Source organism: Trachurus trachurus (assembly GCF_905171665.1).
Source record: "Trachurus trachurus genome assembly, chromosome: 1".
NCBI lineage: Eukaryota > Metazoa > Chordata > Actinopteri > Carangiformes > Carangidae > Trachurus > Trachurus trachurus.
Genome location: NC_139891.1, coordinates 12409829 through 12425780, shown reverse-complemented (window position 1 = coordinate 12425780; position 15952 = coordinate 12409829). Strand labels below are relative to the sequence as shown.

At 40.6% G+C, this 15952-nt stretch overlaps 3 protein-coding genes across 7 annotated transcripts in view; 1 reads left to right on the top strand and 2 right to left on the bottom strand.

Annotated features, from left to right (window-relative positions):
* Positions 1–1198: 1198 nt before the first annotated feature.
* On the bottom strand, positions 1199–6654 carry LOC311004674 (beta-2-glycoprotein 1-like). 2 transcript variants are annotated; one of them, XM_083996844.1, is made up of 6 exons: positions 6016–6654; positions 5427–5603; positions 4760–4853; positions 3855–3937; positions 3449–3637; positions 1199–2451 (listed from the first exon to the last, which is right to left on the bottom strand). In XM_083996844.1, exons 1-6 carry the CDS (start codon positions 6086–6088, stop codon positions 2258–2260), a joined length of 810 nt encoding a protein of 269 aa, XP_083852970.1. In that variant the 5' UTR covers positions 6089–6654; the 3' UTR covers positions 1199–2257. The 2 variants fall into 2 exon arrangements, with proteins under 2 accessions (XP_083852970.1, XP_083852971.1); XM_083996845.1 differs by having other exon boundaries at positions 5427–6654.
* A 140-nt stretch (positions 6655–6794) lies between these two features.
* On the bottom strand, positions 6795–10459 carry LOC311004601 (beta-2-glycoprotein 1-like). Its single transcript, XM_083996716.1, has 8 exons — positions 10305–10459; positions 9892–10071; positions 9102–9198; positions 8914–8990; positions 8068–8253; positions 7794–7973; positions 7445–7642; positions 6795–7074 (listed from the first exon to the last, which is right to left on the bottom strand). The coding sequence occupies exons 1-8, from the start codon at positions 10372–10374 to the stop codon at positions 6974–6976; spliced, it is 1089 nt and encodes a 362-aa protein (XP_083852842.1). The 5' UTR covers positions 10375–10459; the 3' UTR covers positions 6795–6973.
* A 3480-nt stretch (positions 10460–13939) lies between these two features.
* Positions 13940–15952, top strand: part of prkcaa (protein kinase C, alpha, a) — a 139834-nt gene continuing 137821 nt past the window's right edge. For all 4 annotated transcript variants that reach the window (XM_083996354.1, XM_083996353.1, XM_083996352.1 and 1 more), the window contains exon 1: positions 13940–14295. In XM_083996354.1, the coding sequence (XP_083852480.1) occupies positions 14129–14295 (167 nt within the window). In that variant the 5' untranslated portion in view covers positions 13940–14128. The remainder of the gene's footprint in view (positions 14296–15952) is intronic.

The window sequence follows — 15952 nt, the reverse complement described above, 5'->3', positions numbered from 1 at the left end:
ACGTGAGGTGCATCGAACAAGGGTTTTTGTTGTTATTGGCCCGATGAACCAAGGTGTAATTTCCATGCATGTAAGTGTCATGTATAAGGTTATGAGGTGCGTAACCCTCACCCATCTGTGTCTAACTGACCCTGCCTGCCAGAACACACAGGAAAACTTCCTAAAATGCCAGAAACAGCCAGATGAAACCAGTGCATTGTGGGTACTGGAGACCCTACCCATTCACAAGGCAGCTGTGTAAGTCATCTGCTTTGCTCATGAGGAACTGGAGCTGCAGCTGCATGGACTGGAGGCTCTCACAGACACAGCTGCAAGCTGCATGTTCACCACTGGGCGGCGCCAGAGCAACACTGGCCAACAAAGACAGCGGCTCATCTGCTTACTGCTGCTTTGATACCATGCAAAGATGATTTTTAACATTAGCAAATTATAGAAAGTGGTTGATTAAAAAAACAACAACTTGGGAGTTACTAGACAGTCCTGTCTTTCATTTTGATTATATAGTTACTGTATAATCTATCATTTACTATCAAGCAAATGTTAGCCTTATTATTGGGCTACATGTCTCTTCTTCACAAAAGAGTTTGCTCTTCATCAGTCAATTGATTTAGTCTTTGTTTTATTCTGCTGTCAAAAACCAATGCCAGTGATTTAAAGTAATTGTAAGTCGATGGAAGGAATTTAAGGTTCAGGTTCAAAAATCTCTCAACTGACTGCATTTTTTCCTAAGAAGGATTCAGTTTATTTTCAGTGCTTCTTTCTTTGTTGGAGCTGGCCTGTGTTCGACATGGTGAGTGCTGAGTAGCCGTGAGTTTTCCTTCCTACACAATCTAAATGTCAGACAGACTGTGTTCATACTACAATCACATGTATATATTGCGTCTTTTCTACAATATGGATCAATAATGAAGAGAAGAAGAAGAGATGAGAGCAAGACACAGGACACTACAAACTAAAAAAGGGATGTAAACATTTATTTATTGTTATTATCAGGTTTCTTATAGCAACATTGATCAATAAGTCAGTCCTCAGTTTACCCTGTGCAACACACTTCAAGCAACTATAAGTCAGAGGAAATGAGGAGAGAAAAATGTAAACCAAAGAAAGGGCTGTGCTTTATAAATTCATTGTCACTACTGTTATATTGATAAGTTCTTAGCGCAGGTCAAAAACAGGAGCCTTAAGACAATCAATGGCATCACATTTAGACTGTGATTTATTCTGTAACACTCAAAACAGTCACATTAAAAAGTAAGTAAGAAGTAAAAGTCACCTATAAAAGTCACAGGAAATATTGGGAATAGGAATACATTCATGAGCAATTTTGCAGTTTTGTTTACAAAAACATACAACACAACTATTTTCTTAAATCATGGATCAAACCCCTGAACCACTATGTGTTACTGTATTGTGGAATTAGACTGTTAAAATGTCTTGAGGATGTTCTGGGCAGGTCCTGGTGATATTTTTGGTAGTGAATCCCTCGGCATAAATGTAAGCTGTAAAGCTCTATCAGTGGTTTTCCTCCTCATACTCAAGCTACTCAAGTTAAGGGTTTTCTTCAGTCGATGTGAGGGTCTAGAGGATGTTGTAATGATGCTATGTAAAGCCCTTTGAGACAAACTGTTTGTAAAAATGGGCTATACCTCGAGCTATGCCTTGCCTTGCTGCTGGTTAGATTGTCAAATCTCTATCAGCTCTGCCTTCTCTCCCCAAGTGTGTCTTTCCTTTGTGTGAGAGTATTAACATGTGTCCTTGCTCAAATTTATGAGGGTTGATGAGAAGACGAAGAAGCAGATTGTTTTTGTAAAGAAAAAAAAAAGAAAAAAAAAGAAGCCTGGCAGAGTGTTTTTAAAATGGCCACCAAAACAACTGGGATTCACTGATAATGGGCTGAGGAATAGAGCTGCTCACCCTGCGTCGTGCACCAGATAAAATTTACGAATCTGTTGCAGACTGAGAGGAATGAGGTTGCCAGTTCCTCTGGCTTAGAATATGACTTTGGCTCTGGTACCTCAAACATGTTTGATTTAATTTTGCCAATATGGTTGGTGTGTGAAGTAATGATTAACAGCAGGTGCGGTTTCCGGCCTTCAGCCACAGAGGAGAGGGCCTGCTTAGTTTTTCATATTTGAAACCTTATTTTATATATTTGGCATTATGTTCATGCATTCAAATTTGGCATGGGGTTTAATGGCCCATGTGTCTGTGTTGTGAAAAACGAATAACTCAAATATTTTTCTGCCTTACAGAATGTTTAACCAAGACGACGCACACATTTTGGCTTTTCTGACCATTTCCCGTTCTTCTGACAAACAATCTCCATGCTTCCCAGCAGGATGTAGTTCCCGTTGCAGCCATATTTGATTGTTTCCATGAATTCAAAGGCTCTCTGGTCCTTGTTTGACATGTAGCCATTGTTAATGTCCCCTGGTGGAGGACATGTCACCACTGCAAAAGAACAAACTCAGTCAAATCATTAGAGAGACCATTAAAGTTCATGTTGTTTTGTGTTTGTTGTCTTCTTCTGTTTGTACCACTTGGCTGCTGATTATCCCACAGTGTTGCTGGTTGAAGTGTATGGATCTATTTCCCTGGAACAAAATGTGGTTCCATTCAATCTAATGTATTATAATGTGTTCCCTTTCAGCTCCTACTTCTGCCTAATGATGGCCACTTAACTGGAAGAAAGCGTTTTCTTCCCCATAGTAGCTACTAGAGTGAGAAATCCACAAAGGCTTTATTCTTGGCAGATTGTTTTGTCTTGTTTCCTACAAACGATACACTTACAACCCCTACTGGCATAGAGAACAACCTTTTGAGCTGTAGTCCACTATTTTTGAAAAATACATTTTAATGATCATTAATTCAGCAAACCCACTTGAGAATTGTTAAGTACCTCTGAATATGTCAATCAAGAGGATTTCAGACCCATCAAAAACAGCTCATCGAATGGTTTTAGACCGCCCTGAAGTTTGTTAATCTCAGATAAACACTTAGCAAGACAATGCCTAATATTCAGGTCAGGATCACTTACTATACTGAACTATACTTAAACAATGTATCTTCATTAAACTTATCATGGTCACAACAAAATGTCCATCGTATGTGTCAAAAAGGCCTTTAGCCTGTCAAATGGACTCCCAGTCACATCTCACTGATAATTCTTGTGATGTGTTGCACTTTATAAACAGTGGACAAAAGGCTTGGGTGAGATCAGAGTGGAGAATTTCTGATGGGTGTACGATAGTCTCTGTTATCTTCTATGTGTGGATAATTTTGTGTTAGAGTAAAATTGAGAAACCTGAGCATTTAAAATTCCATGAAATCTGGACCCCCTCCGCTCCCCCAATGTGGAGCGTTCTGCTGAGGTTGTTTCCTGGTCTGCTGATTGACAAACAGTGAGTTGAATCACTAAATGTGTCTTACAGTGGTTATTATCCCATACCTTGACATTCAGGCGTCTCGCTCCATGTGCCACTCTCGGTGCATGTTGCAGTTTCAGCACCAGTAACTGCATACGGAGGCCGACACTTGTATGTCACGCTGGTGCCGTACTTAGTGGTGTTCCCTCTTATCCTCTTATTATAAACCACCAATCCAAACTTTGGAATTGGAGCAAGACCACAGGTCACAGCTACAAGGGAGGAGAGAGAATATGCTGGTTGATATGTAGGCTACTGCATATTATAGTGTTTTTGTTAAGATTAAAAACAGAACATCGTAAATGATAGGTTTGTTGTCTTCTATTTCTAGATAAATAATGTCTTTGAAGATCACAGATTTTATTTTCATGAGTGAGTAATATATTTTGTATATTTTTTGTATATTTCACTGGTCTTGCAGTGGATTACTTTTACGACTGCACTCTGGTGCCGGTCCACTCCATGTTCCATTGGCCTGGCACAGAGCAGAGCTGGGTCCAGTCAAGACGTACCTGTGAAATGCAGCCAGTTTAGACAGTGAAGATATTCACAAAATATTTGATAGTGGATTTGACAATGGATGGATATTGAATGCATTAAAGCCAAATGTTTATAGATCAGAGGAAAAGGAGACAAAAGTTAGATAGGGGCAAGATTATCTTGACTTTGGTTAATTGGTTTCCTGCAGCTAATGTGTGTTGAATACAGTTGTCAAGTTGTTTGTTCTCAGTAGGCATCCTGTCATTGTTTAGTAGTCAGTTAGTAATCAGTGGCACTAGCAGTAACTTGATGAGTAGAACGAATAATGTACCTGACTAGAGATACTTAAAGCAGAAGTAAGCGGAATGTTTGTGTTAATATAAGTCTTAAATAGTTAGATCTTCCGACGGCAATCACTTACATAGAGTGTTTGGTCTGAAACACGGGTCTGTCAGTCACTCTGCTCTGCTGTAAACCGAGGAGAAAACTTTCCTTGTATCCTACAACCTTTATCCAATGAGGAGAGAGAACGGCATAAAGGGGCGGTCCTCTCTGTGTGCAGCCAAGGGATGTGCGTTAATGTGGTGACGTATGGACGAGGGCGGGGTCTGCTAACTCCATCGGCTGACAGGAAGTTAACCAAAACGACCGGATGGCTTACTTCTGCTTTAATTTGCACACTGAAATTACCAGGGATACGGAACAGGAAGGGGATCAAGAGAACAGAGGACAACATATGGCCTAACACAGCAACCACTGCATAACAGGAGATCTCATCCAGGTTCATCAGCAGATTATCCCCAAAGTAATGAAAGACATCACACAAAAGATTTAACAAGATGTTCTCACATTACCCTTCATTACAAGTGTAGTTGACGGTGCTCTGGTACGCATTGTCAACTAAGTGGAATTCTCCATTAGACAGGAGAGGAATGGGACACCGTTTTGCTGCATGAGAGTAGAGAGTATGTGTGTAAACAAACGTTTTTGCAATTTAGCTTTTACTGAATTATAAAAACAGAACTACATGTGCACTGCTCTACCTGCTGTAGTTACATACAACCCTAATGAGGTCAAGCTGTGATTTCATTGTAACTCACTATCTACAACAAAACAACTTACTCTGTGGTCCTGAATATATTCATACCAAACATGCCAAATATTTAGATTAGTATCATTATATACCATTACTTAATACTTACAGTATTGCAACATGATAGGAATATTGTAATCAGAAATTATTATAAATGTTGCATGTACATGCTTGACAATAAATAAAATATTCTTTTTCCCTCTTCTTGTGAAATGATTGTGACAATGTGATTTATTCTTAAAAGATAAAGGCTATATCTTCTCAAAACTGTATTGATCAATCTCTTCCATACATATCACTGATATTTAAACCACAATTAACCTTTATAATAGGAATAAAAAGAAGTCTTGTCTTGAAAAAAAAACAAACTTTATTTATAAATCACTGTCACAATACATTCAATTTTCACTAGAATAATAGGAACTTACGTCTGCAGGATAAACTGGTCGGTGACCATTTTCCACTTTCACCACAAACAATCTTCCGAGGGCCGGACACAGGTGTGTATCCCTGTTTACATGACAGCACTAACTCTGTGCCAGGGTTAAAATATCTCTGAATCCCATCCATCTTAATATTGTCTTCCAGCTCAGGCCTGAAACACACTGCAATGACACGTTTGTGTAAGTGTGTGTGTGTGTGTTACATGGCATTTAGCAAGACAAGGACTGATGCACTGCCAACAAAAGAATATCAATCCCATCTCTGTGTTTGTGTTTGTGTATAAACAGACACAGGACATAAACATACTTCACATTTTGAGATTATTGAAAATGTCAGTAAACATTTAAAATGAAAATGAAAATCTATTTCTGAGTCAAAAGAGTTTAGTCAGAACAGGAAAAAAAAGATTCTGTCAGCTTCCTGTCAGAAGAGCAGCAGAACTGTAACAAACCATTTCACATAGCAAATGAGATGGAAAAAAATGGCTTGGGCTGCAAAACTAAACACGATCATTTCTTAAACAAACAAAACCAAAGGATATCAAACGAAAGCGACTAATGTTATATTGCATACCATTATCTGTGGATGAAATGGTGGTAAAGAATAGAAATGGGCAGAGCAAAAACAAAGTCCGTTTGTGCTTCATCTTTGTCCGGGTACAGACAGTCCTCTGTTTTCTCCTGTGCTCTTTGACTTAGATACTGAAACTCTGTCCTGCTGCAGCTGTTTGAGCTTCTCTAAAAGTAAACAGATAAGAGCAGCGTGAAGTAAGTGGTGCCCCCACCTCCCCCCCCCAATTCCTGTTTTCAATAGCAGACCGTAATCCATGTGACATTTACTGGAGATGGGAGGTTCCACCAGATTTCTTCATAATTTCCTTTTTTCATCTGCGTAACAAGCCCTTCGAGGAAAATGAAACCCACCTCCCCCAGAGGACTAATATATATTTTTTGCTGTTCTTTAGGGGGGTAGTTATCACAGCTGAATAAACCAAACCAAACAATCTAAGAAACATTTATGTTACAACAACAAACCAGACCTCTCTGCATGCCTGTCATGCATGAGAGTGCATGTGGCTTCCACATTGGGGAGGTGTGTCTTTAAAGCATTCTAGATGAAATGTTTGAAATAAAGATAAAAGAAAAACTGAAAAGAATATCAAATCAAATCAGTAAATACAGAAGCACCTGAACCCCATTCACGGTTTAAGATTTGTGTGAAGTTTGTTTTGTGGTATGCTATCTCAATACCGAAGCATTTCTGGCAGGAAGTCTTTGATGATTAAAATAGATTTCAAGCAAGAAAAGGAACTGTTCTGTTACAAAACTTGCCAACACACATCACAAGAAGGCTTGTGGATAGCAACCGTATTTACTTTATTATCAGTCGAAGTTGAAAATGACAGTCAAAAATAAAAGATGAAGCAGACCATCAGCAAAGGCAAGTCTGTCTAGCAGCATATTATTACAGATTCGTTTTTCAGACAGAGCTTTGGACCCCCTCAGTGTGCTTCAGCTCATGGTGTGAAATGTTATGCAGTTCTTGCAGGGCTTTCGGGAGGTGGAGACGTGCACATGGTGATTTCTGATGGAAGGGATTTGGGCCTTAAGTTGTACTCCACTTTGCCTGGCTCTAAAAAGCAAGAAAAAGAAAAGGGGATATTTCACCGTGGTTACAAAATATTTAATGTAACTGCACAGAAACATAATTTCTGTGCAACACAGAAAAACAATGGCACTATGTTGAACTGTAAAGGCATTCAAATATACTGTGCTCTAGTAAGTAGCTTATCTATAAAGAACATGAAAATGTATAGTACAGATGTATGCATCTGTAAACGCAATTACATATATTTTATCATTTTATTTTGATATATTATAAATTACAGCATGATGCCTAAATTGCAAACACATCCTCTCTAATCAAAGCATTAATTTAATGAATCTTTGGGACATTGTGCACTGGTCAGTCTTAGACAAGTGAATTTATGGGGCTGACTTACCCTGGAAGCACTCTGGGAGGGGGAGGGTTCCATCATTACAGGTGGTGGCCACAGGATAGCCGCACCTCTCATCTCTGTTCAGGCAATAGAAGGCAACATGTTCTCCGTGGAGGACTCTGTTAGGTTTCAGGTCTGAGATCCAGATCTTCTTGGCATTGTAGAAAATACGGCCTCTTTTGATTCCAACAGTGCAGGGGGCTGGATGGAAAACAGGGCGGTTGAAGCAGATGGTTATAAAATTACTGTTAGTTTGAAGTACCCTTTCCAATTTTCTCTCCAAAATTTTCACATAAAAGCAGCACGGCCTGATGATGGCTCTTAAGATCAAGTCTTCCCTCGACTGACTCACCTCTGCACACCGGCTTGGAGGACCAGTTCCCTGTGTTTTGGCACTGTATCTCAGCCTGGCCATCAAGAACGTAGTGCTCATTGCAGGCGTATTTAACCGCCTCCTTGTATCCATGTGGCCTCATCACGGCAAAGGTGATGACGCCATTTGGTATATTTGTTGGAATGGGGCAGCTGACATCTGGGGTGATCAAAGACAGGGGGGGTTACAACTGCACAGTCAGACAGAGAGGTTGTTAAAGAAAATGGAAAACACTGATGTCCTCTCTGTGTACCTCGGCACACCGGTGGCTCAGGTACACTTCCGTCAGCCTTGCAGGATCCCCTCTCGTGACTTGGTGCTTTGGGCGGGTTACACTCGTATGTCCAGCCTTGCCCATACATGGTGGTCTGACCAGTTATAGGCTTATCGTAGACGATTCTTCCATCTCGTGGTTGTTTGGGCAGAGGACAATTCACAGCTGTAGGGGCAAAAAGCAATCGCATTAATTCTCAAATCCCACTCTGTTAGCTTTTAGAAGGCAACGTCCACACTGAGCAGGCTCTCAGCCCTCAGTTTATTGGGAAAACAGTGCTAAAATTAGTGCTGCATCAACGGCCCTGCAATAAATCCTCCATCATGAAGGCTGTAATGTTCAGTTTTTGTTGCTGATTCCACTGGATGATTGTTGTGCAGGATGGAGCAACGTGTTGCTCTTGACCCGTAAATCCTACCATCATTGATTTGAGTTCACTGATCCCACAAATTACAGGCACCAAAAACAAGATCATACACTTGAAACAAGACCTTTTAAACGCAATCTGAGCAAATTGAGCATTCATGCAGGAGGATTTACTGCAGCACTGTTGGATTAGATACATTTTTAGCTAGGTGTTCTAAATATAGGCTACTGCTACAACAGTTTCCTACTTTGTTTTGTTTCATTTTAGGGAGCCTTTGTAAGACCTGGCCAGGTACAACAGATGGAAACTAGCCTTTTGGCTAAATCTGGCATAGTTACTGAAATGTTTTTTTAATATGCTCTGTCCCTGTCAAATAAACAAGTGCATAAAAATAAAATGCTATTTATAAAAGGAAATGGATTGAATGTATTTCAACTTCCAATGTTTTCATGCGGTACCTTTGCAGACAGGTGGTGCACTGCTCCAGCTGCCGTCATGTAAGCAACTGCTTACATTGGCTCCCAGCATGACATACCTGACAAACAAAGATTCATATTGTTCTGACATTGTATACTGTATAACTCAAACACATACAGTAGCTTGTAATGATCTGTTTGAAATTGGAAAGTGAGTTGTACTCTCTTACCCATCGTCACACGTGAAGTTGAGCACGCTCTTGAATGGAGCTTCTGTCCTCCCCTTTGCTAAAGGCCGTAGAGGTACGGGGATTAGGCACATCTTAGCTGAAGAAATATAAGACAATAAACTAGTGACAACACTGAATAGCCATCTCTGGTGGGTCAGACACACTGAGTGGAAAAATAGCGCAGAGAGAAGAGCAGGACCAAATCAATTACTGTATCTTTTCAGACTTTGATACAGTGGATTTCATAAGAGAAATGATCATGCACACACAGATTGAGATACGCATTTGCAAATAATAAAGTAACAATAATATCTCCATAGAAATAGCTCAGTGTAATGGCACAAGAGGTTTCTGTTCCATAATGACTGTGTTATCCACCACCATTACAGCCATTTAAAAATATGCTTCTAAAACTACTTCACATAATCATGATTACTATCTGTACCCTCTTTTCCTCTTTTACTTTTTTTACCCACTGCATTTATATGACAGTATACAAAGATATGCACCTAAACTTGTTACTTGTGATTTTGGTATATTGTTTATGTTTTTAAAAATTAAAACGTTTTTTTGTTTAGTAAGTGTCTTGAATGGTTATTGATCCTCACAGCATTTTAGTCTTAACAGCATGTGAACCTGAACATGTCACAGGAGACAGGGAAAGCCAGGTATCATGGAGTAAAGTAAACCAACACAGTGCAACACATTTTTAAACAGGTTTTTTGTTGTTGTTTGTTTTTACCTTGTAGGTGGCTATAACATTTTAAGGATTAGAGCTATTCTAACTCACGGGAACATGCCAGGTTTGACAGCGTCCACTCTCCTGTGGCGGTGCAGGTTATCTGTTGAGTGGTGGTGGTTGAAGGCAGGTATCCCTGATCACACCTCAGAGTCACCGCTTCTCCAACCTCATACACTCGTTTTAGTGTGGACTCATCAATCCCATCAGTGACAGGTGGGCGGCTACACACTGATTAAAGACAACAAAAAAAAGCCACAATGTCCAACAATTTATCATTCACTGTGCAAATTATGACATTGTAAATCGTGAATTGAACTTTTCTGTGGATTTAATATGATGTCTATAAGATACAAAATTACAAACAGAAAAAGCAGAATGACTAACAACAAGCCAGCCAATAAGCACTGTGACTTAATGGATGGATAATACACGTAAAACAAGTCTCTTGCTTTTCTTTTTACCTTTCTTAGATGTTCCAGTTGTGTATAAAGCAACTTGACAGAGGAGCAACAAGGCCACGGTTGGAGCCATATTCTTGAAAGTGGGGTCTCCTTAGTATCCCCTGCATCTGGGTGGGAGGTTGGGGTTATATGGCCAACATAAGGGCTGCTGGGTAATGGGCGCGTGACAGTATGCTCCAATCAGATGCAAGCTCCTATTGATTGAGTACAAAGGTCTTCGCTCCTGCATATTTACCTGGGGATGGTCGATAAACTTGATTTGGTACAAGAGCTGGCAGCAGATATGAAGTGTGATAAGAACTACTGAATAATGACAAAGATACACACACACACACACACACACACACACACACACACACACACACACACACACACACACACACACACACACACACACACACAGGTGGTCAATATGTCTCAAAATTTGTGCGCAACTATCAACTGAACGCCACATGTCAGAGTTCTATTCGTGGTTGCTGCTCTGTACAGAGTCCGGTCGTGTCGTTGAACAGATGTTTACCTCCAGCTACGCGGGTCATGTACAGTAATTGAAGATTATGAATGAACTCTCTGACTGCTTCTCTCTCATATCTCCAAACAGTTTATCCAGAAATTTGCTGATATTTCCTTTGAAACCGATGCCAGTATTGCTGAAAACTCCATATTTCTTATGCCATGAGCATGGCTGGGAGTGAAAGCATTTGATATTGATGGAGCCCCATACACACAGAGAGTTTTGATGAACAGTTTCCTGCTTAAATCACCTGCACTAATGCTCAGTTACTACACAGAGAAAGATAAGAAAGAGGAATATTTGATTGTTGATTCTTTTAAAGCTACGAACTGTGACTCTGAATCACCTATGATGCAATATCCAACTGGGTCAAATGATCTAGTGATGATAAATAGCTCGGTGCCATGTGGTTCCAGGGAATGAAAGATCTTGTTTTTTAACCTGATTCATCAGTTTGCAAACATTTGTCTTTCACATAAGGAGGTATGGGATGGGTCAGTGAACCTGCTGACACTGGCAAACTCAGAAGAGCAGGTGAATGTGAATATCCAGTCATGAAGCAAACATTCATAAATACAACCACACATGATCAGAGACAATCAGGCTGCTAAATAGAATACAATGTCGAGCAAGAAGAACTTGAATCTAATCGTTGGCTCATATAAAATAGGCCTACTGTAATTAGCAGCTTGCCCTAAAGGACTTTATGACAGTTTACATGTTAGAATCAAATGGTAATATAGGCTACAGATATTACATACATAATAGATTGTATTTAAGTTTTACATTACTGAAGTCTCACACAGTTAAAATGCAATGTGTGGGTGAACTTTTGGTGCTCCACGTGATAAGCATTTTCTACAAGGAAGGGATTTAAAACAACCAAACATGTAATGCAATTTCTTTCCACACGATGACGCCGCCATCCTAAATTCTCGCGGCGTGGGGGCCTCCTCCCTCCCGGAGCGTGACATCAGCCGGAGAGACAGGGAGGAAACGGAGCGGAGCAGCGTCAAGTTACACAAACATACACAAACCACCATCAGGAAGTTAGTCTTCGAAATAAAGTGTAACTCTATAAACTCAATTTTAGATTTTGGTATGTTTGAGACTTACACATTTATACCTTTCTTTTTTCCCCTTCTTTTTTGTAATATGTCTTTTTATTTCGCAATATTTCAGCACAAAAGACAACAAAAATATCCATCCTGATACAGTATCAGTGACAGTTAGAGTGTAACCTACAGTTTTTTGTGTGTGTACCCACATCCCTCCCCTCCCCATATCTCCAAAACCACAACCAAACAAATTCCAGTACAAACCTGAGAAGAGCAGTAGTCTGCCGATGAATTATTATGTTCTCAGCTGAGCTTCTCAGAGGAATCAATAGATCCACAGTGCTCTGTGTTTAACAGAGGAAGTGAATATTCATAAAGGTTTCATGGCTTGTTTTTGATGATTTAAAAGGTTCGTGGGTTTTGCTTTCATGTACTATTTCTTTTTTCTTTTGACAAGGACACCGTGAACCTCTTTATGACAGTGACTGAGATTAAAGGCTGTACAGATACACTGAGGACACCAAGGCTGTTTTTTTTCAATGGCACTTTGAGGATTTTCAAATTATATCACAGTTACACAATCAGCCACAGTTTACCAGGTACACCGTGCAAAAAACTAATGTAGTCCAGCAGCTTAGCAATAGGTCTACTTCATGTCTCTGTGCAGCTTATATATAATTCTTCTGCTCATCAGTGTTAGACTGTTCACTCAACTTTATGTTTGATATCCATTTGTAATGTGAGTGTGAGTGTCTATATCATACTGGAAGTTTTCCAAATAGTTTACCCACACCTGATGCCATTGCTGAGATGAGCAGTTTCAACACAATTAAACATTGCATGAAAACAATTGACGTTTAGAACAGAGTTACAGACCAGGCATTTAATAAATGTCCAGTTGTGATTGAACTTCACCCATTCAATCAGAGAGGAGAAAGGAATGACCGCACCAATTGAATTAGAAAGGGCAACAGACTAGAGCTGCTCCATTTTCTCACAATATGAAATCATGATTATTTAACACATTTTCTCATATTAAGGCAGAAGGTGTTCTGTCTGTGTAAATATTCATGTTCTGCACAATATAGATTAAGATACAGTATCAGAGTGTGGGATACAATGTTGCAACAATACTATTGTAACATTGTAGGCTAGTAGGCTACTGAATAAAAGGAACATGGAGATGAACTTTAATGCAGCTTTTACTTTGTTAATTCCTGTCCTCTAGTCACATGTCACTCACTTAGCCTAATCAATAACAGGCTCAAGGTAAATATGAGAAGTAGGCTACTGCACCATCTGATTCTGACTGTTTTGTATCTCACGACTCTGCCCTGCAGATCTCAAAACAACATGCACCGATAATTAAAGCAGAAGTAAGCGATCTGGTCGTTTTGGCTAACTTCTTGTCAGCCGATGGAGTTAGCAGCCCCCGCCCTCGTCATGGATCTATTGGTCCTCGTCCCTACGTCACCACATTCACGCGCATCCCTTGGCTGCACACACAGCCCTTCATGCCATTCTCTCTCCTCATTGGATAAAGCTTGTAGGATACAAGGAAAGTTTTCTCCTCGGCGCAGAGCAGAGTGACTGAGAGACCCGAGTTTCGGTCCAAACACTATAGCCTATAAGTGATTGCTGTCGGAAGATATAACTATTTAAGACTTATATTAACACAAAAATATCGCTTACTTCTGCTATAAAGGTAATGAACCTACCTCGGCCCTATAAGAATAATAATAATAAACTTTATTTCTATAGCACCTTTCAAAACCATGTTTACAAGGTGCTTCACAAAATACAAATACAATATCATTAAGAAAATAAAGCAATTAGAAAGTGATGAAAACATCATACAGAAAACAGTGAACAGGCATCCCTTCTATGACTATAGGGATTCATTTGTCAAAATGTTGGACTATCCCTTTAACATGTGATTTTTTTTAAAGGCTTTTATTTTGAAGGTGAGACCGGACGTGGTGTATTTGCAGTGCTGTGCCACATTGACGGCAGTCTGAGCTGTCAGCGGAGCAGCCCAGTGGCAGCGACAGGCAGGGGAAAGCCCTCACACTGAGAGTAGGGTGTCTCCAGTGAAGACCGCCGCTCCGCACTCTGCAGGCTCCACACTGAGGGACGGACTCTCAAACACTTGAAGACAGAAAAGGCAACCGCTGTAGCATCGGCTTGTGTGTTTGTTTGTGTGAGTGTGAGTGAGCGAGAGAGAGAGTGTTTTCTTTAGGGGGGAAGAGACGATGGCTGATGTGAGTTCAAACGAGTCGTCCACCGGGGACGTAGCGAACAGGTTTGCTCGCAAAGGTGCTCTGAGGCAAAAAAACGTCCACGAAGTCAAGGACCACAAGTTCACAGCCAGGTTCTTCAAGCAGCCGACTTTCTGCAGCCACTGCACCGACTTCATCTGGTAAGCCTTCCGTGTCCCACCGGCTCCAGCCCCTCCTGACTGACTGGCGTGCTGCCTGTTGCATGTTGGATAAGTTCAGACAGTCGAGGAGCCCACACTCTGCTCGGTGATGTAACACACAAACTGAACTTCAGGCTAACTTTCCCTTCTTAAACCTGCAGCCTCGACACTTCTGACTGCCTCAGCTCTTAAAGTCTCTGCTGTCAGAGAGTCTGCAAGCTCTGCTCCTGCCACATTTCACTGCAGGGATCTTCAATCGCCCAGATTCCTGTCTTAAGTAGTTCCACATGGGAGGAGTTATGCTGTTGTTTATATCATTAGTGTATCATTGTATATGGTTGCTTGGGTGTGGGTCCTGGAAATTCCCACTCAGAAGCAGTGACATTAAAGCAGTCACTTTGATTTTTGATTGACTACATGGTCCAGGATCTGTGAATGAGAACACGTTCACATTGTAGTGAATGTGCTGCTGTCACAGTGGCTTGTATCAGTCTTTCCATAAAACTAAAAGATAACAGGGGCTGCAGTTAAAAGTCCACCTCCATTGCTGTGTTTCCCCTATCAACACTTTGCAGCTGTGCTTCTTGGTTAAAGTCTTTGGATGACTAATAGCTCCCCTCTTCCTGGCCTGAAGCTCAGCCCATTCAGACCTTCAGTCTACAGCTACAGGCTTTGACTGGGGCGAGCTTTAGTGTTTACTGGTCCAGCTGGGCGGGATTTTGGGTGAAATTCTGCAGTTTACTAGCAAATGTGGTGTGAGCCTATATGGAAAACCACGTCACATTCTACAGGAAATGTTTTAACATCATGCACATGGTATGTAGTTTAAACACAAAGTGAAGGGGGGCAGTGATTCCTGCAGAGGCACAGTGTTGCTTTTACGCTGCAGTTAGTGGCTCTTGGAGAAACTGTATACGGAAAGTAAGACAAAACATTAGTTTCTCGCCACTGTGTCTATCAAATATGTCTGTTAGTGTTCATATCAAGTTCTCCCATCTCTGAAATGCAATGTTCAGAGGTCACTGTTTAGTTTAGTCTTCAGTTTAGCTTCAGGCACTTTAAGTGTTTTGTTATCGTGCTGTGGTTTTCCTAGTGAAACTGTGCGAGAAGTAAACTTGCAGACTGCTTGGTAGAGCTGCATCACCCACGGTTGGTGCAGGTGGGAGTGTGATCTCGTGAACTTAATCACTACCCTTATCACTACTGGCTTCTAACCCTCTCCTTGACACCTTGACACCAAACACAGTCTCAGTGTGCTGTGCTCTGAGATCTGGAACATGTTGTTTTGTTTTAGACATTAAAACAGAGAGCATCTCCATTCATTTAGGTCTCAGAGCTTTTGGCATTTTCATGAGGCTGTTTTTGTTTCCAGGTTAGTTGTCAGTGTTTGTCTTAGTTTCAGTTTCAGTTGTGGGATCTGATAATTATGGGAGAATAGAGAAAGAAATATTCAGAAAACCCACATAGAGTGTGCATTGTGTGTTTCTGCCTGTAGTTACTTTCTGTTTAAACAGAAAGAATGAAGTTGAATATCTGACAGCAGTTGAGCAATCTGGCTAAAAGCATGTGGACACCAGGATATTATACCCAGATGTTATCCAGATGTTACAGTTCACTCTTGAGAGCTTCTTTAAGATTTCTCAACTTGGGCTCAGGG

Excerpts from the sequence above, each read along its gene's own strand:
- LOC311004674 (XM_083996844.1), bottom strand. The coding sequence starts at position 6,088 with ATGAAGCACAAACGGACTTTGTTTTTGCTCTGCCCATTTCTATTCTTT. Across the intron at positions 5,604-6,015 it reads CATTTCATCCACAGATAATG|TGTGTTTCAGGCCTGAGCTG; the intron begins GTATGCAATATA and ends GTGTCATTGCAG. Across the intron at positions 4,854-5,426 it reads GACCAGTTTATCCTGCAGAC|CAAAACGGTGTCCCATTCCT; the intron begins GTAAGTTCCTAT and ends ACTCTCATGCAG.
- LOC311004601 (XM_083996716.1), bottom strand. The coding sequence starts at position 10,374 with ATGGCTCCAACCGTGGCCTTGTTGCTCCTCTGTCAAGTTGCTTTATAC. Across the intron at positions 7,974-8,067 it reads TGAGCCACCGGTGTGCCGAG|ATGTCAGCTGCCCCATTCCA; the intron begins GTACACAGAGAG and ends TGATCACCCCAG. Across the intron at positions 7,643-7,793 it reads CTCCAAGCCGGTGTGCAGAG|CCCCCTGCACTGTTGGAATC; the intron begins GTGAGTCAGTCG and ends TTTTCCATCCAG.